Source organism: Triturus cristatus, chromosome 11 (genome assembly GCF_964204655.1).
Source record: "Triturus cristatus chromosome 11, aTriCri1.1, whole genome shotgun sequence".
NCBI classification, from domain to species: domain Eukaryota; kingdom Metazoa; phylum Chordata; class Amphibia; order Caudata; family Salamandridae; genus Triturus; species Triturus cristatus.
The window spans coordinates 906856756-906869964 of NC_140594.1; the positions used below are offsets into that span (position 1 = coordinate 906856756).

Sequence of the window (13209 nt, forward strand, 5' to 3'; positions counted from 1 at the left end):
GTGGTACACCTCCAGCTTCCTGTTTACACGTTTAAGAGCCACGTGCACCAACCAGCAAGTGACAGGAAAAGCGTTTCGAGACGAACACATTAAATGTTAATTAAAATGACTTAAATCCTTCCCTACATATACATCACCAATCGGGCAGAAACATTTTCATACGTTCAGAGGCATGGCAAAAATGAAGGATTGTAGACTGTTCTTTTCCAGCAGCATGTAGTCTAACGCTAGCATAACCTCTAACTTCGGTTAGCAGTCTAGTCCTCCATTAGAATGCTCTGCGCTCCTCTGTGAGGTAGCGCCTGGTAGACAGAAGGAAAACCCGAATGCTGCTTTAACTTCCGGGGTAGGCGGCCGGCATCAGCAGCTCTAGCTGCTCAGTTCTGCTTCCCCCTACAACAGCAGCCTCTCGCTATGAGCTACGACCGGAGAGGGAACGCTTACCGCAGAGGCGGCTCCAGGGGAGGATGGGGCGGCTTCGGACAGAGCTCGTCCCAGCAGCATGGAGGGTACGGATCCCGCGACGAAGACAGTGGAGCCCAGCGGTCCCGACCGCCCCCTCACTTGAAAGGGCGAGAGATAGGATTGTGGTACGCCAGGAAGCAGGGGCAGCGCAGCAAGGATAAGGAAAGGCTGGAGGTAAATAGGGGATCTGGGGGCGTGTAACACAGATAGGGGAGTGTTGTGTGTTGTCATCTACAGCTTCCATTACAAGTACTCCTTTACATGATTGACATAAAGCGATGTTAATTGAATACGTTTGAGATGGACTTCATCATTGTCTTCCTTTTTGTCATTATAGGGTGTCAGTGCCCCGTGTACGTAACTGTGTAGGACCTGCATGATGGACTATATTAGAGTCATTCTTTGACCAGCAATTTGAAGCAGATCTTGTTGGTCTCAGCAGACCTGTCTGGTTAGTTTTGAGGGCTTATTTAAGCGTGCTATATAGCATGTATCTGTGCAGTCCAGTTGCCAGCAAGGTTCCACACATCCCTTCATACATTATATGTCCGTCCCGTTGATGATGAGTGCTGAGGTGATGAAGTGGGATGTAATAAAATGACATGGATTTCATCAAATTGGTAATTGGATGGCCGTCATTAAGACTAGAATAACTGCCCTCCATCATGTGGAACGAAGTTGTAGGTAGAGTAGACATAGTTTACTGTGTCTGTGAAGTCTCAGCAGTAGAGCGAGACTTAGGGCAGGGCTTGCTTACCAGTTGAGCCTATATTTATTCCCTCTGATAAATAACGATACCACAGAGTACAGTATTCACCTGGTGCAATAAATTACACCTATTATGAGTTTATGGGGAATTCATCATCATCATCAAAAATTCTTTATTTCGGCCAATTTGGCCATAAAAGAGTACAGAATAAAACACAAAAGGGAAGAAGGGGGAAAGGGAAGGCAAGTAACATTAAAATTAATTTATATACACATGGCAATATTTTCGTACAGGCAAGAATACCCTCTCATCTATACAATATTTAAAAATACGTTAGGTTACAAGCACTCAATTCATTGACATTAAAGCTAGCAATCAATATCAATTAATTTACGCCGCTTGCACCACATAGCTAGCAAAAATTTAGAAAGTGTAAAAACAATAGGGCTCGATGTACTGGTTTTAAAAATTCTAAAAGCATTCAGACAATGTTTAAAACCCAGATTTCTGCACAATGGTATCAACCAATATTTTCTTGATTTGGTATATGCTGGGCAAAAGAAGAGAACATGAAGCTCATCCTCTAAGTCACAGCTGCAGCCCGGGCAAGACTTATTAGAGGAGGCCGTCCACTTGCTTGTGACGGCCTTGAGGGGTAAAGTGCCATGTCGCCATTGGATAAAAAGTTTGCGTGCTAAAATCGGGAAGACAACATCCATGAAGTCCTCGAAATGATAAGAATTTTTGAATTCTAAAAAAAAGTTCGTGAGCGAACCTGCATTAGGGACCGTGATTAAAAATTCCAGCTTATGCCCTTTGTAAATTTTGGTAAACATCTTTCGTGATATCCGGCCACATGCCCTCTCTGGATCTTCCCACATGGATTGTAGTCCTAGATTTAGAAGTTCACGCTTAATGAACGCAAGCCAGGGGATTTTGCATACACAATTAAAACTAAGGATCTGTTTAAGTTCGTCCCTATAGTTTAGAAGATCTGGAGTGGTCCATAGTCTGTGCCAGAACCTTAGGGGCTTTACTGCTAGCTCATTTGCAATAGGCGTCAGTCCCAGGTCTAACCTCAGCGGTGTTGATGGAGTACACTGAGGAAGCGACAGTAATCGCCTTGCAAATTTAGACTCAACTTTTGTGATTTCAGGGGCAGCACAGTGACCCCAAAGCTCACCCCCATAGAGAGCAGCTGCTCTTGCTTGCGTCTTATAGACCTCCAAGGCAGGACTCACTGGTCTAAAGCTTGATGAGTTGGACACCTTTGAGATAGCACCCGACAGCTGTGATAGTCTCATGTGGGATTTGGCCTTTTGCGGACCCCATGACAAATTTTCATGAATAGTAACACCCAGGTACTGGAAGGTCGTAACCCTTTCCAGACATACATTGCCCAGTGATGGATTTGCGCAGGTATACACTGGCGGGTTGAAGATCATGAATTTTGTCTTGTCAGTGTTGATCTCAAGGCCTCTGCTCCGACAGAAGTCCCCAAAGCCATTCAATATCCTCTCGATCCCCATGGGAGATTTGGAAGGTAGAGGGTGTCGTCCGCGAACGTGATCGCCGGCACCCTCCTACCAGCCAGCCTTGGTGCATCATTATCGGGGACACTGTCCAGATGTGAGATGACCCCACTGACATAAAGGCAGAACAGGGTCGGTGCTAAGACACAACCCTGCCTCACCCCCCTGCCAACGGGGAACCTTGGTGACAGCGTCCCATTCTTGCCACAGCGAACCTGGGCGAAGCTCCCCTCATGCAATCTCATGAGTAGCACTAAAATCTGATGCGGGAGGCCCAGATCCTGAAGGACAGCCCACAGTTTCCCCCTAGGAACTAGGTCAAACGCGGACCGGAGGTCCACGAAGACCATGTAGAGGCTGCCACCCTCTACCTTTACCGTCTTCCAGTACAATAGGATCAGTCGGAAAATTTGGTCCATAGTGGACGTATTCCTTCTGAATCCCGCCTGGAAGGGGCTCAGTACGTCGTGATCCTCCATCCACGTCAACAAATGGTCCAGGACCAATCTTGCAAATATTTTTTGTTGAACATCAATTAAGCTGATTGGCCTGTAGTTGACTGGGAGCAGAGGTGACCCCTTCTTAAATATCGGGACTATCTCTTCCCCCAGCCAAGTACTGGGAATTTCCATGCCTCTCGAGATAGCGTTAATACAACAAGGAGATAGGGGCCCCAGATTTCAGGTTGATGTCTAAAAAGATCCCCCGGTAATTTATCAAGTCCCGGGGCCTTTCCCACTGAGAATTTGCCTATTGCGTTTATCACCTCCCCCAAGGTAAACTCCAGGGGCTCCTGCTGATCTTCTGGGGCTTGTGAGTCGAACAAACTACACAACGCGGCTTTCCCCCCATATAATTTTAAAATGGGCCTCCCATGCTGATGCCGCAATATTCGGTTCTATGGCAGATTTTGGGTCACCCGAACCATGGTTAACAAGTGATCAAAATCTGTGCGCATCTTTTGTGTCCAGGGCTAACTTTAGGTTCATCCACCTTTCCATGTCCCATTCTTTTCTTGCATGCCCCATAACCTCCTTGTACTGCAATCTGCGATCTCGAATCGCCATTTTGCTGTGCCCTGCCTTAATTGCTATAACAAGATTGCTCTTTGCTCTCCTGCATGCTGAGTTATACCAGGATGAGGCAGGTTGTCTGGGCCTTCTCATGGGTGCCTGAGGGTAGAAGACTTCAGCCAGATTATCGGCCAGTTCTGAATGGATTACACTAAGTTCTCCATTGAAGTCACTGGAAGCATCTTGGGAGATTAGAGTTTCGACCTCCAGGAGTCGTGATAGAACTATGTTGTAGATTTTAGCTAAGTTCTCTTCTGAACCTACTATTCTCCCCCACTTTACCCTACGCCTGTTGCTTGATAAGATCAGAGCAGTACCCTCACCATCTCCTTCTACATTAAGTGAGTCTGTTTCTTGTTGCTCTGGATTCACCAACTCCAGGCGTAATGCATTGTGGTCGCTATCAGCCCTCTCAACTACCCTAAAATCAATGAGCATCGACCACATCCGGGTTTCCACCATGATGTAATCGATTCGGGACTCTTGCCCCTTCTTGTTATAGGTGCATACTGACGGGCTATCTGACGCCAGTCCATTCCCATTGGGCCACTTTAGCACTAAACACTGCACATCCTCTGAATGAGTGGGCATATTTTCCACCACTCAACCCAAGTGAAGAGCAACCCATATGGCCAGTCCCCCAGAAGGTCTTCCTTTCCCTCCCCACCTTGCAGGTACATGATAAGTGGCGAATCCCACTCTTGAGTGTTCCTCCCTGGCCCATGTCTCCTGGAACAAGCATAAATCCATCTGGTCTACCAGGGCACCCCACTCTGTGCAATGTAGCTTGTTTGTTATACCCGCCACGTTCCAGGACAGTATTTTAATTGATGTCAATGCCGTGGCTGCTTTGGTTACTGCAGCACTTCCTAGTGATTCACCTACGCTTTGTGCCCCACAATCAGGTTGAGCTTGGTGCTGTAGCACCACACTTTCTTGAGTAACAGGCCCCTCTGCCGTTTTAGGCACCCAGGTCTGGATATTTGGAAACGCACTTTGTGGACCACCCTCAAATTCCTCTACACTTTCAGTGGTCTTTTTAGGGTCCATAGTCTGGGAATTGCCCACCCTCAGTTCCCTATCTGCATGAAGTCAGTCCACCATTTCAAGGGAACTAAACCTACTGTGGATCACAGGGTAGTTTTGGGTGATTAGATCTCTGTGACCGCCCCTGTTCACCCTTTGACCCCGCCTTTGCATCACCAGTGACCAATCCGATGCGCAAACTGGCGTTACAGGTCGAGGGTAAAAGAAGGACAGGGGATAGGGTTTGATCCTTGAGCCTGCACTGTCGTCAATCTAATTGCAAATGTGTTCTACTGTGCGGGGGTCCCTAAAATTAACCAGAACACAATCGCCTGGGATAGTTTTTCTACTGCGTCCCACCCAAGCTATCCTACGTACCATCAGTACTTCACTTTTAACATTGTACGGTAGGGGCCTATTATGATTGAGCCACTGGGTCACTTTATTTTTTAAGGGCATAAATGATTCCTGACCTGAGTTTCTAATTTCAGGAATACCTGTCAATACCACCACATACGGACTGGTTTCAGGTGGTAAATCAATTCTTTTCGCAACCTGGGATGTAAAATTAGGTAGAGACTCTCCCTCCTCTGGTGCTATCCCATCTGAGGTGGATGTACTCAAATTGACTGCCGGTACTGCCCCAGCACCAACTCCTGCAACCGCAGCTGTCATGTTTGCAGCTGTTATAGGAGGCCCGGCGGTAGGAGAATGAGCAAGACTCGTGACCCCAATGGACACAGAACTGGTTTGGGCTGTATCCGCCGCCTGCATTTTTTCCTTTCTTTTTACCCCATTCCCAGCCATAGCCTGTTGTAGCTGGGAGAGCTGAGATTCCATGCGAGCTAGTTTCTGAACTAACGGATCAAGCGCTATCTTTAGTAAGGACCCCAGTCTCACTAGGAGGATATCGTCCTCCCCCTTAGCCTCCCCCATGCACTGAACATGCTCCGGAGTCATGGGTCCTTTTGAAGCTGGAGGTGACAGGGATAAGTCAGTGAGCGAGCCAATCGAGACGTTCAAGGTAGGACCTCCCTTGGGTTTTAAGGATGTAACACTGCCAGTCCGGCCCTTCGCTGTTCTGGTCTTCCTGTGACAAATCACTTTGGAGGCAACCTGCTTCCTCTTGCATTTTGCTGCTCTTTGATTCCCCCTCGTCGGATTTGCCGGTGAATTCACGTGCGAGGTATGCAAAGATGAAACCTCTGGTACCACAGTTGCCACAGTTGCCTCTGGAATTGGTGAGCCTATAGTTGGAGAGATGTGGCCATCGTCCTGAGGAGCATGTACCAGGGCTGGGACGCAGATGGTATTGGTATGATTGTCGTGCACAGGCGTCCGAGCACTGGCAAGGCGGCCCAAGGAAGATCGTTTAGCCATTGCTAGGTCCTGAGACACTCTGCGCTCCATAAGGATAATACCCTGGTCAATCACTGAGTTTGCTCTAATGATAAAATTGTCTAAAGTGCCAGTAACCAACCCTCTACTGGCCATTGTGTTGCTCCTTGTTCCCCGAGCAGACATATTGGTGATATCCCCCACAGTACTTACTGTGGCATATGGCAGATGTAGTACAGTTCTGGAGCCACAGGCGAAAGAGGAATAGCCCAGCCCGGCCTCTCCGGCCTTGGATGGCCACAGACGGCCCCGCCCTTCCCCCGTGCGCGTAGTGGTGGAATAAGTAGCGTCAATAGGGGAGGCGTTGCTCTATCCCGGGGGAAAGTATGTACAACAAAAAGAATTCCTGGGACTTCGAGTCCTTAATTAAATAATGCGCCTCTTTTGTCTTTCGTGCAGCGAGCCCCCAGTGTACTCCACTCAGCCTCCGTTTCAGCAATCACCCCACCTGGAGCCCCCCGCTAGCCTCCTCACAAACGTAACGAGCATAAGCTCAGCACTCCACAGGACGCAGCGGCACATTGAGCCCTCTCTTTTGCCTTGACGGAGTCCGGAGTTTCTGCCAGCCACACAACTCGTACCAGTGTTGCGAGCCGTATCATCCGAGGCAGAGGCAGAGTTGGGGAGTTGTAGTTGTGGTTGTGGTCCCCCTGTGGCTAGGTGCTGGGCAAGGCCGAGCAAACTAGCGGTGGCTGTTCTCCTCACAGCGGTAGGTGAGTAAATATGTCCCCCATATTTCAATGACCTGGCCCCCTTGGTCCTACTTGTAGCTCTTGTGGTTGCATGGGTTGCTATGCGCTAAAGGAGCAAGAAGCAAAGGAGCGAAGGATTCTGGTGTCAGCAGTCCCGTAGCAAACCCGCAGTAGACCCGAGCAAGAAGGTAACCAACAGGAAGAACCCAGGAATTAAGCAGCAAAAGGCCTCACTGCCTGCCCCACCTAAGATGCCGGGCCCGCTCTTGACTCGTGCCCTTCCTCTGCCGTTAGCTCTGTGAGTCAAGGTGGCAGTGTAAGTCAGTGTGGCAAGATAGAGTGGCAAGACAGCAGCATCAGCCGTGGGATAGTCACAGAGGCAGCGGAGGCAGTAACTCACAAGGTACACCCCCTTCCACCGCAAAAATAATCGTTGTCTCGCTACTCCTCAGGGTCTAAAAGTTAGCTAGGAGTCAGCAAGAAATAGCTTGTCGCGGCCCACTTACTGCTTTCTCCAGGTTACTTGAGGCTTGAGACTGCATGCGGACGAACAGTGGTAGTCGGTAACTGCGGCAAAGGCTCCACGAGTTTCAGCTCCCAACTTGACCGGGTTCTACTGCCGGTTGCCAGTTGCCGGTAATATCACTGCAACACCACTGTGATACTGCGGGAGCCCCCACCGCCGGACAAACGAAGAGACACTTAGAACCGGCGGTATGTCAGCAGAGAACAGGGCCGTAACCGGTTCTCAGCGTCCTCCCGTCCTCTGCTCTGTTCCGTAGTTGCTCTTAATTCTCACTTCACTTCCTCTTCCCAAAGATCGTAGTGGGGAATTACATGCAGATTTTAGTATTTAACGCACCAAAATCTTCATGATACGGTAAATACTGTATGTTTTCCCCTGCTAAATTTTGGCATGTGTGACCTGATGAAATTGAATAAATGTTGGGCTATTTAACCTATCTGATAATTATCGGATACTCTAAATAAAACCAAACTCATCATTTTGTTCTGTTTTTAAACAGGGGGTTATACACGGGGCAGTATTTAATGAGCCACTCATAATTAGGCCTTTGGAGTCTCGAATATCATTAGGGAGGTTGCTGGTATTCAGGTGTAGAGTGGCAATGGGTACTTCTAGTGTTGATTGAAGGGGGATTATTATATAGTCCATCCATATTTTGAAGTCATTGTAAGGTTTTGTTTGGTGGAGCTCCCCAACTTGCCTGTGTCTGCCATCTTATTATGTAGTTCTGGGCCATACTGTTCCATAGCTCTCAACCACACTTATATTGGTGGGATTATCGTTCTTGTTGTGTGCCAGTGTCAATTGTTAATGTAAATGTGTTGGAATAACCATGTTTTCACCTCTCTTCTGAACTTTAAATGCTCCTGGGTGTTTTGAAGGGCAATGAGTTCCAGAAATTGGTGACTTGTACCAAGAAAGCAGAGCCTTCGATGGATTTCTTATTCTACGGTGGTATTATGATCTGTCGAGTGCAGTGTCAGAGGTGTAGAATGTAGTAAAATATCTACTTGTCCCATTGGCACCATGTAGTCCAAATTATGACAGCAGTCTCATTATATAAGAGCACTGATAATAGCCTCTCTGATTGTGCCAGACCCCTACCATAGTTGGGTTTGAATACCAGCAATTCCCTTATTTTGCCATATTTCCACAGATCTACATACTGGGACTGGAGGTAGTGGTAAGCAATAGTTCCCCATGGTTAGAATGCCCTATCCAGTCTGTGCAAAGCTACTAACTTGCATGTTTTATGGGTTTTCATCAGCTTGTCACCATTATTTCCCCATTCCCATATAGAGAAAGATTGGAAATGTACTCCTCACAAGGACAGAAGTAAAAGTTCTTCTAGGGTTTGGAGAAAAAAGTTGTTGGTGGGGAAGTGAACCTGTTACAGTGTAGCATATTTTCGCATGAGGAAATCTACACATGATTATTGTCCAGTGGTAAAATTTAGTTCACAAATATTTTCTAGAAGTTCGAATTCCTGTCCTACTTATGTAAGGTCATGTGAATTCATGAAAACCATAAATCTGCAGTGCTGCAAGGACATATACCATGGGTGCGCTTTTGTGACTTTCTTTAAGAATTGGGACCCTATTTAGGTCTGGCGTTTTTGTTTTTATTAAAGTTCTATCTCTCTATCGGCTGGCTTCACTGTGAGTGACCAAATTCTACTCTTTCACAAGGAGCAAATTGACATGCAGAGTAGTTTTGTTCAGTGCAAGGAACTACTGAGGCAATATGTAGTTTTTGAGACTAAAATGTTGCTTTTGCCACTGTTTGTTTTAATGATAAGAGCCACTGTAGCTCCGAAAACCTAATAGTTTTACAAAATTCTTGTCCTAATAAGACATACATTGATATAACCAAAAGGCTGACCACCAATGTCATACCTATTGGCTTTGTCATTGCTTGTTTATTTTCATGTTTCTAATAATTTGTTGCAACTGTCTACAGTGATTTTCCAGTATGAATATGTTGGGGAAGTACTAGCATGCATCAACACATTTTGCTAAACAATGCTTCAAAAAAATGGTACCAAAAAATTTCACAGTAGTTTATCAAAAAGTTATTTTTCTAGTTGCATTTTTTTATATGAACCATTTTATTTTGAAAGCAAAGAATCCTCAATTCTGCTTTCAAGCCTTTGCATATATTTGCATCTAGTCTGAGAGAACCCTGGAAGCGTTATCCATAGCCTTATATTGTTAAACTTTGCAAACGTGTGCACACATTTTCATACTGGAACCTCTATCAGTAGTGCTGTCTGAACGTACATTTCCTTAGAGCGCTCACTATAATAATGAAGGCTTTTTATTAATGAACCATAAATACAAATTCGAACAGCATCAATATATATATATATATATATATATATACACACATATTACCTGAACTGCAGACAATGCCCTTCCCTGATCCATTATGTGGTAGGGGAGCCGCTCGCCAACACTTTGCCTGCCGCCAGTGGGGCCTCCAACCCCCAGCCTGCCTTGCTGTCATGCCTGGAGGCGCTGACGGCGTTCTGCGTGCCCGGGGGCGCTTAAATTCAACTCGCGACCCCTGCTCCGTGGGGCGCGCAGGGGCGAAGCCTGGGCCAAGGACGGGCTTGTCTGCGCCCGTCTGTGCCAGTCAGCGGCCGGGCTGGGTCACCCCCCTTAGCTTTCCAAAGGGAGATCGACGGATTTTAGAAGCCAGGATCCAGCATCAATAATTGTTAAGGTTAGTGAACTCAGCTACAGACGCATAACTCTCTTGGGTATTACTCTGACCCCACTGCAAGCATGGGCAGGCAAATTGGTGCAGGGAAATCTCATGCGGCACCAGCGCAACTGGCTTCTCTCTCCAACCAACTCCAATAGACAGGATGTTACACAGAGCTATTGGTGTAGTCGCAACCGAGATTGAATTAGCTGAAAGACGATTGTCACTTACCCTTGATCTAGTCCAACCCTTCAGTCTCCATGACAATACAGGATCTTCACTGTCCATCGCTCAGGAACCCCCCCCCCCCCCCCCCAATTTTTCACTCAAGGACCCGTGCAGCGGACAGTGTGGATGGGCCACATCCAGAAGGTGCTCGCCCCCAAAAAAAGAAGACCAAAACTGCTGCACCAACGGGGCTTAAACACATCAAACAAATCATGGACCATGCGACTTCTGGTGATTTGGGGGAGGCTGGACTAGGAACACCACTCCAAGCAGGCCTGGAGCAGCCAGTTTGGGTTACGGGTGTGGTGGTGGACATACAGGTCCAAGTAGGGACTATTGTGAGGGACGAGTTAAAAGAATTTGTGGGAACGGGTAGACAAGCTCACCAAACTGGTCGAATTATGGGTGGTTAGGACTGAGGCAGCTCTGAGGGAAAAGCAAACGGTTAACTCTGTGAACTTAAAATCAATCCCCACAAGATCTAACCCTGAACCCCTAATAATAGATAATAGGCCCGCCTCCAGCATGGCAATCCACCCTAACCAGGAGGGCGAGGGTAAATGATGGAGTATTTTAGAGGGGCTAGGAAAAGGAAACAGTACTCATTGCCAGGAGCCAAAACAGGGGGCACAGATGGAGAAGAAATAATGATCTAATCGCAGCAAGGTCACGAGCAAGCAACTCTCCTCGCGAGAGGTCTAGGCAGAAGAGTGTCCCACATGAGGGAAATCATGATCCAGGGCTAGCTCTACCGTGTATAAACCTACCCCGGCCTCAACCCCTTATGCAGTTATATTAGCAGGAATACCGGAGCTGAAAAAGGGGAGTAGAGAATCGTATTTCGACCTAAGAAACAAATCCCTACACTGGCTAGCCAACCACAAACAAGTCTTACATAGAGATGTAAGCGAAATCCTCATGATTCGTAGGGTGGGCTGGAGACTGGAAGATATCACTGGTGACTGCGTTGTGATTAACTTCAGAAATACAATGATTGCGGAATTCCTTTTAGATCGTGATCATCACAGGGATAGGGTGTGTATCAGTTGATAACCATTAGGATATTTCAACTGAGGGGGGAGTGGCCGCAGACAAATCCATTCTTCCCATTAGGTCAGGATCAATCATCCCCCCCTTATTTTATAACATTCCTGTATCAAATAGATTCAACCCCCTTGAGTCAGTAGATTGACTAATGGGCATTGAGCCCCCACTTGAAAAATCCGATTATCCTAGAGAGGCTCTCCCCTAGTCGAAGGAGACTCCACAGAGGAGAGGCTCCCTGAAGCAGAATGAATGTCGGTCCGGGAAAAGGAGGGTGGAAAACATAGACTAGTTAGGGGTAAACAGAAGTTAGTCATTACTAGCACATCGATCCTTGATCTATCCCAACAGCATTTGCAGATACCTAATCCAGAACTGCGGGATGTAGTAAACCCCTCATCTATTGCAAAGGGCCCACATGATCCAAACACCAGATTAAGACCAGCGCAGCCTATAGAGATCCCTCCGGGGCACCGAAGAGAGCCAAGACACCAAGTCCCCTGGTCCAATAAAGCAAGTGGGCTCCCTAAGTCTAAAGCTTCTTTCTTGGAACATAGCTGGACTATCCTCTAAATTGGATATCCCGGAATGGGGACTCTTATAGAGCAACATGAGATCTGTATGTTCCAAGAAACATGGGCCAGGGATGAAACGCACAGAATGGGCTATGCGTCGTTTAGCATTCCAGCTACCCATGCGGGGAAGGGCAGACCATCTGGGGGGTTGTGGTACCTGGGTTGGAGCACATCTGGGCTGTGAAGCAAAACAACTAGAGAGCTCCTCACGTGACATCCTTTGTGTTCTTTTATCCTTCCATACGAAAATAAGCATAGTGTTAATAAATGTATATTCTCGACCAGTACCACAAGGCCAAGAGTCCACCACTTTTGAACAGCTTGCTACCTTTCTCCCAACCATTCCTAGTTCGCTGGGGTGAATTCTCTCAATCACAAGAAAAACTGGCCATGCTTTACCACAAAATTATTCCATACCTCATGGTCGCAAACCAAGCTGTAGAGATAAAGAGAACCTCCAACCTCCACTTGAGAATTTTTAACAATCACCAAGGCCTGGTTGCCTCTATGGCCGTTTTCTTTTGCCAAAATACATTGCCATGGGTGTTTAACAAACTCAAGCACGAATGGTTTAATGCAAGTTGTTGAGCAGCTAAATCTGGCCTTATCTCTGCCAATAAAAGCAATGTCAGGACAGTGATCAAAGAAGCAAGGGCAAAATATAAGAGTGCTATTGTTAAGGCCAAAAGAAGCTGGGAATCCTAAAAATAGGAGGACCTTAGAAGTGCTTTGAATAATCATGACTTGAGGACATTCTGGAACATCATCAATTCAGGTTCCCAGGATGATAAAACAGCCATAGAACCCAATATAGGTGCAGAAGTATGGAAGGCCCACTTTGAATCTCTTTACACAAGGGATGAGGATGGGGAAGGGAAAGTGACCGGACGAATATTGTCCCCTGGCACAGTATCTGCACATATCCACCCAATTTCTCTGAAAGAGGTCTCCGACGCCCTAGGCAAGATAACACCAGCTAAAGCCACGGGGCTGGACAAGATTCCTGGTGACCTCTCTGGCTCTGACCCCACTATTTGAGCTCCTTATTTGTGCATTCGGTTTAATGCTATTTTACAAGGCATGGCGATTCCTACCACCTGAGCAGGGGCCGAAAAATACCAATTTATAAAAAGGGCTCCCCGCTTCAGCCTGTCAATTATCACCCTATTACCCACCTAGATGTAAGCCAGAAAATATTTGTCCGTGTCTTATTGGGGCGACTCCAGAATTGGATG

The 13209-nt window shown here is 47.0% G+C and overlaps 1 protein-coding gene across 1 annotated transcript in view; it reads left to right on the plus strand.

The window, feature by feature from the left end:
* The first annotated feature begins 275 nt into the window (after positions 1-275).
* DHX36 (DEAH-box helicase 36) overlaps positions 276-13209 on the plus strand; it is a 357256-nt gene continuing 344322 nt past the window's right edge. Inside the window, exon 1 of the mRNA XM_085634820.1 lies at positions 276-639. Coding sequence (XP_085490946.1) covers positions 415-639 — 225 coding nt within the window. The 5' untranslated portion in view covers positions 276-414. The remainder of the gene's footprint in view (positions 640-13209) is intronic.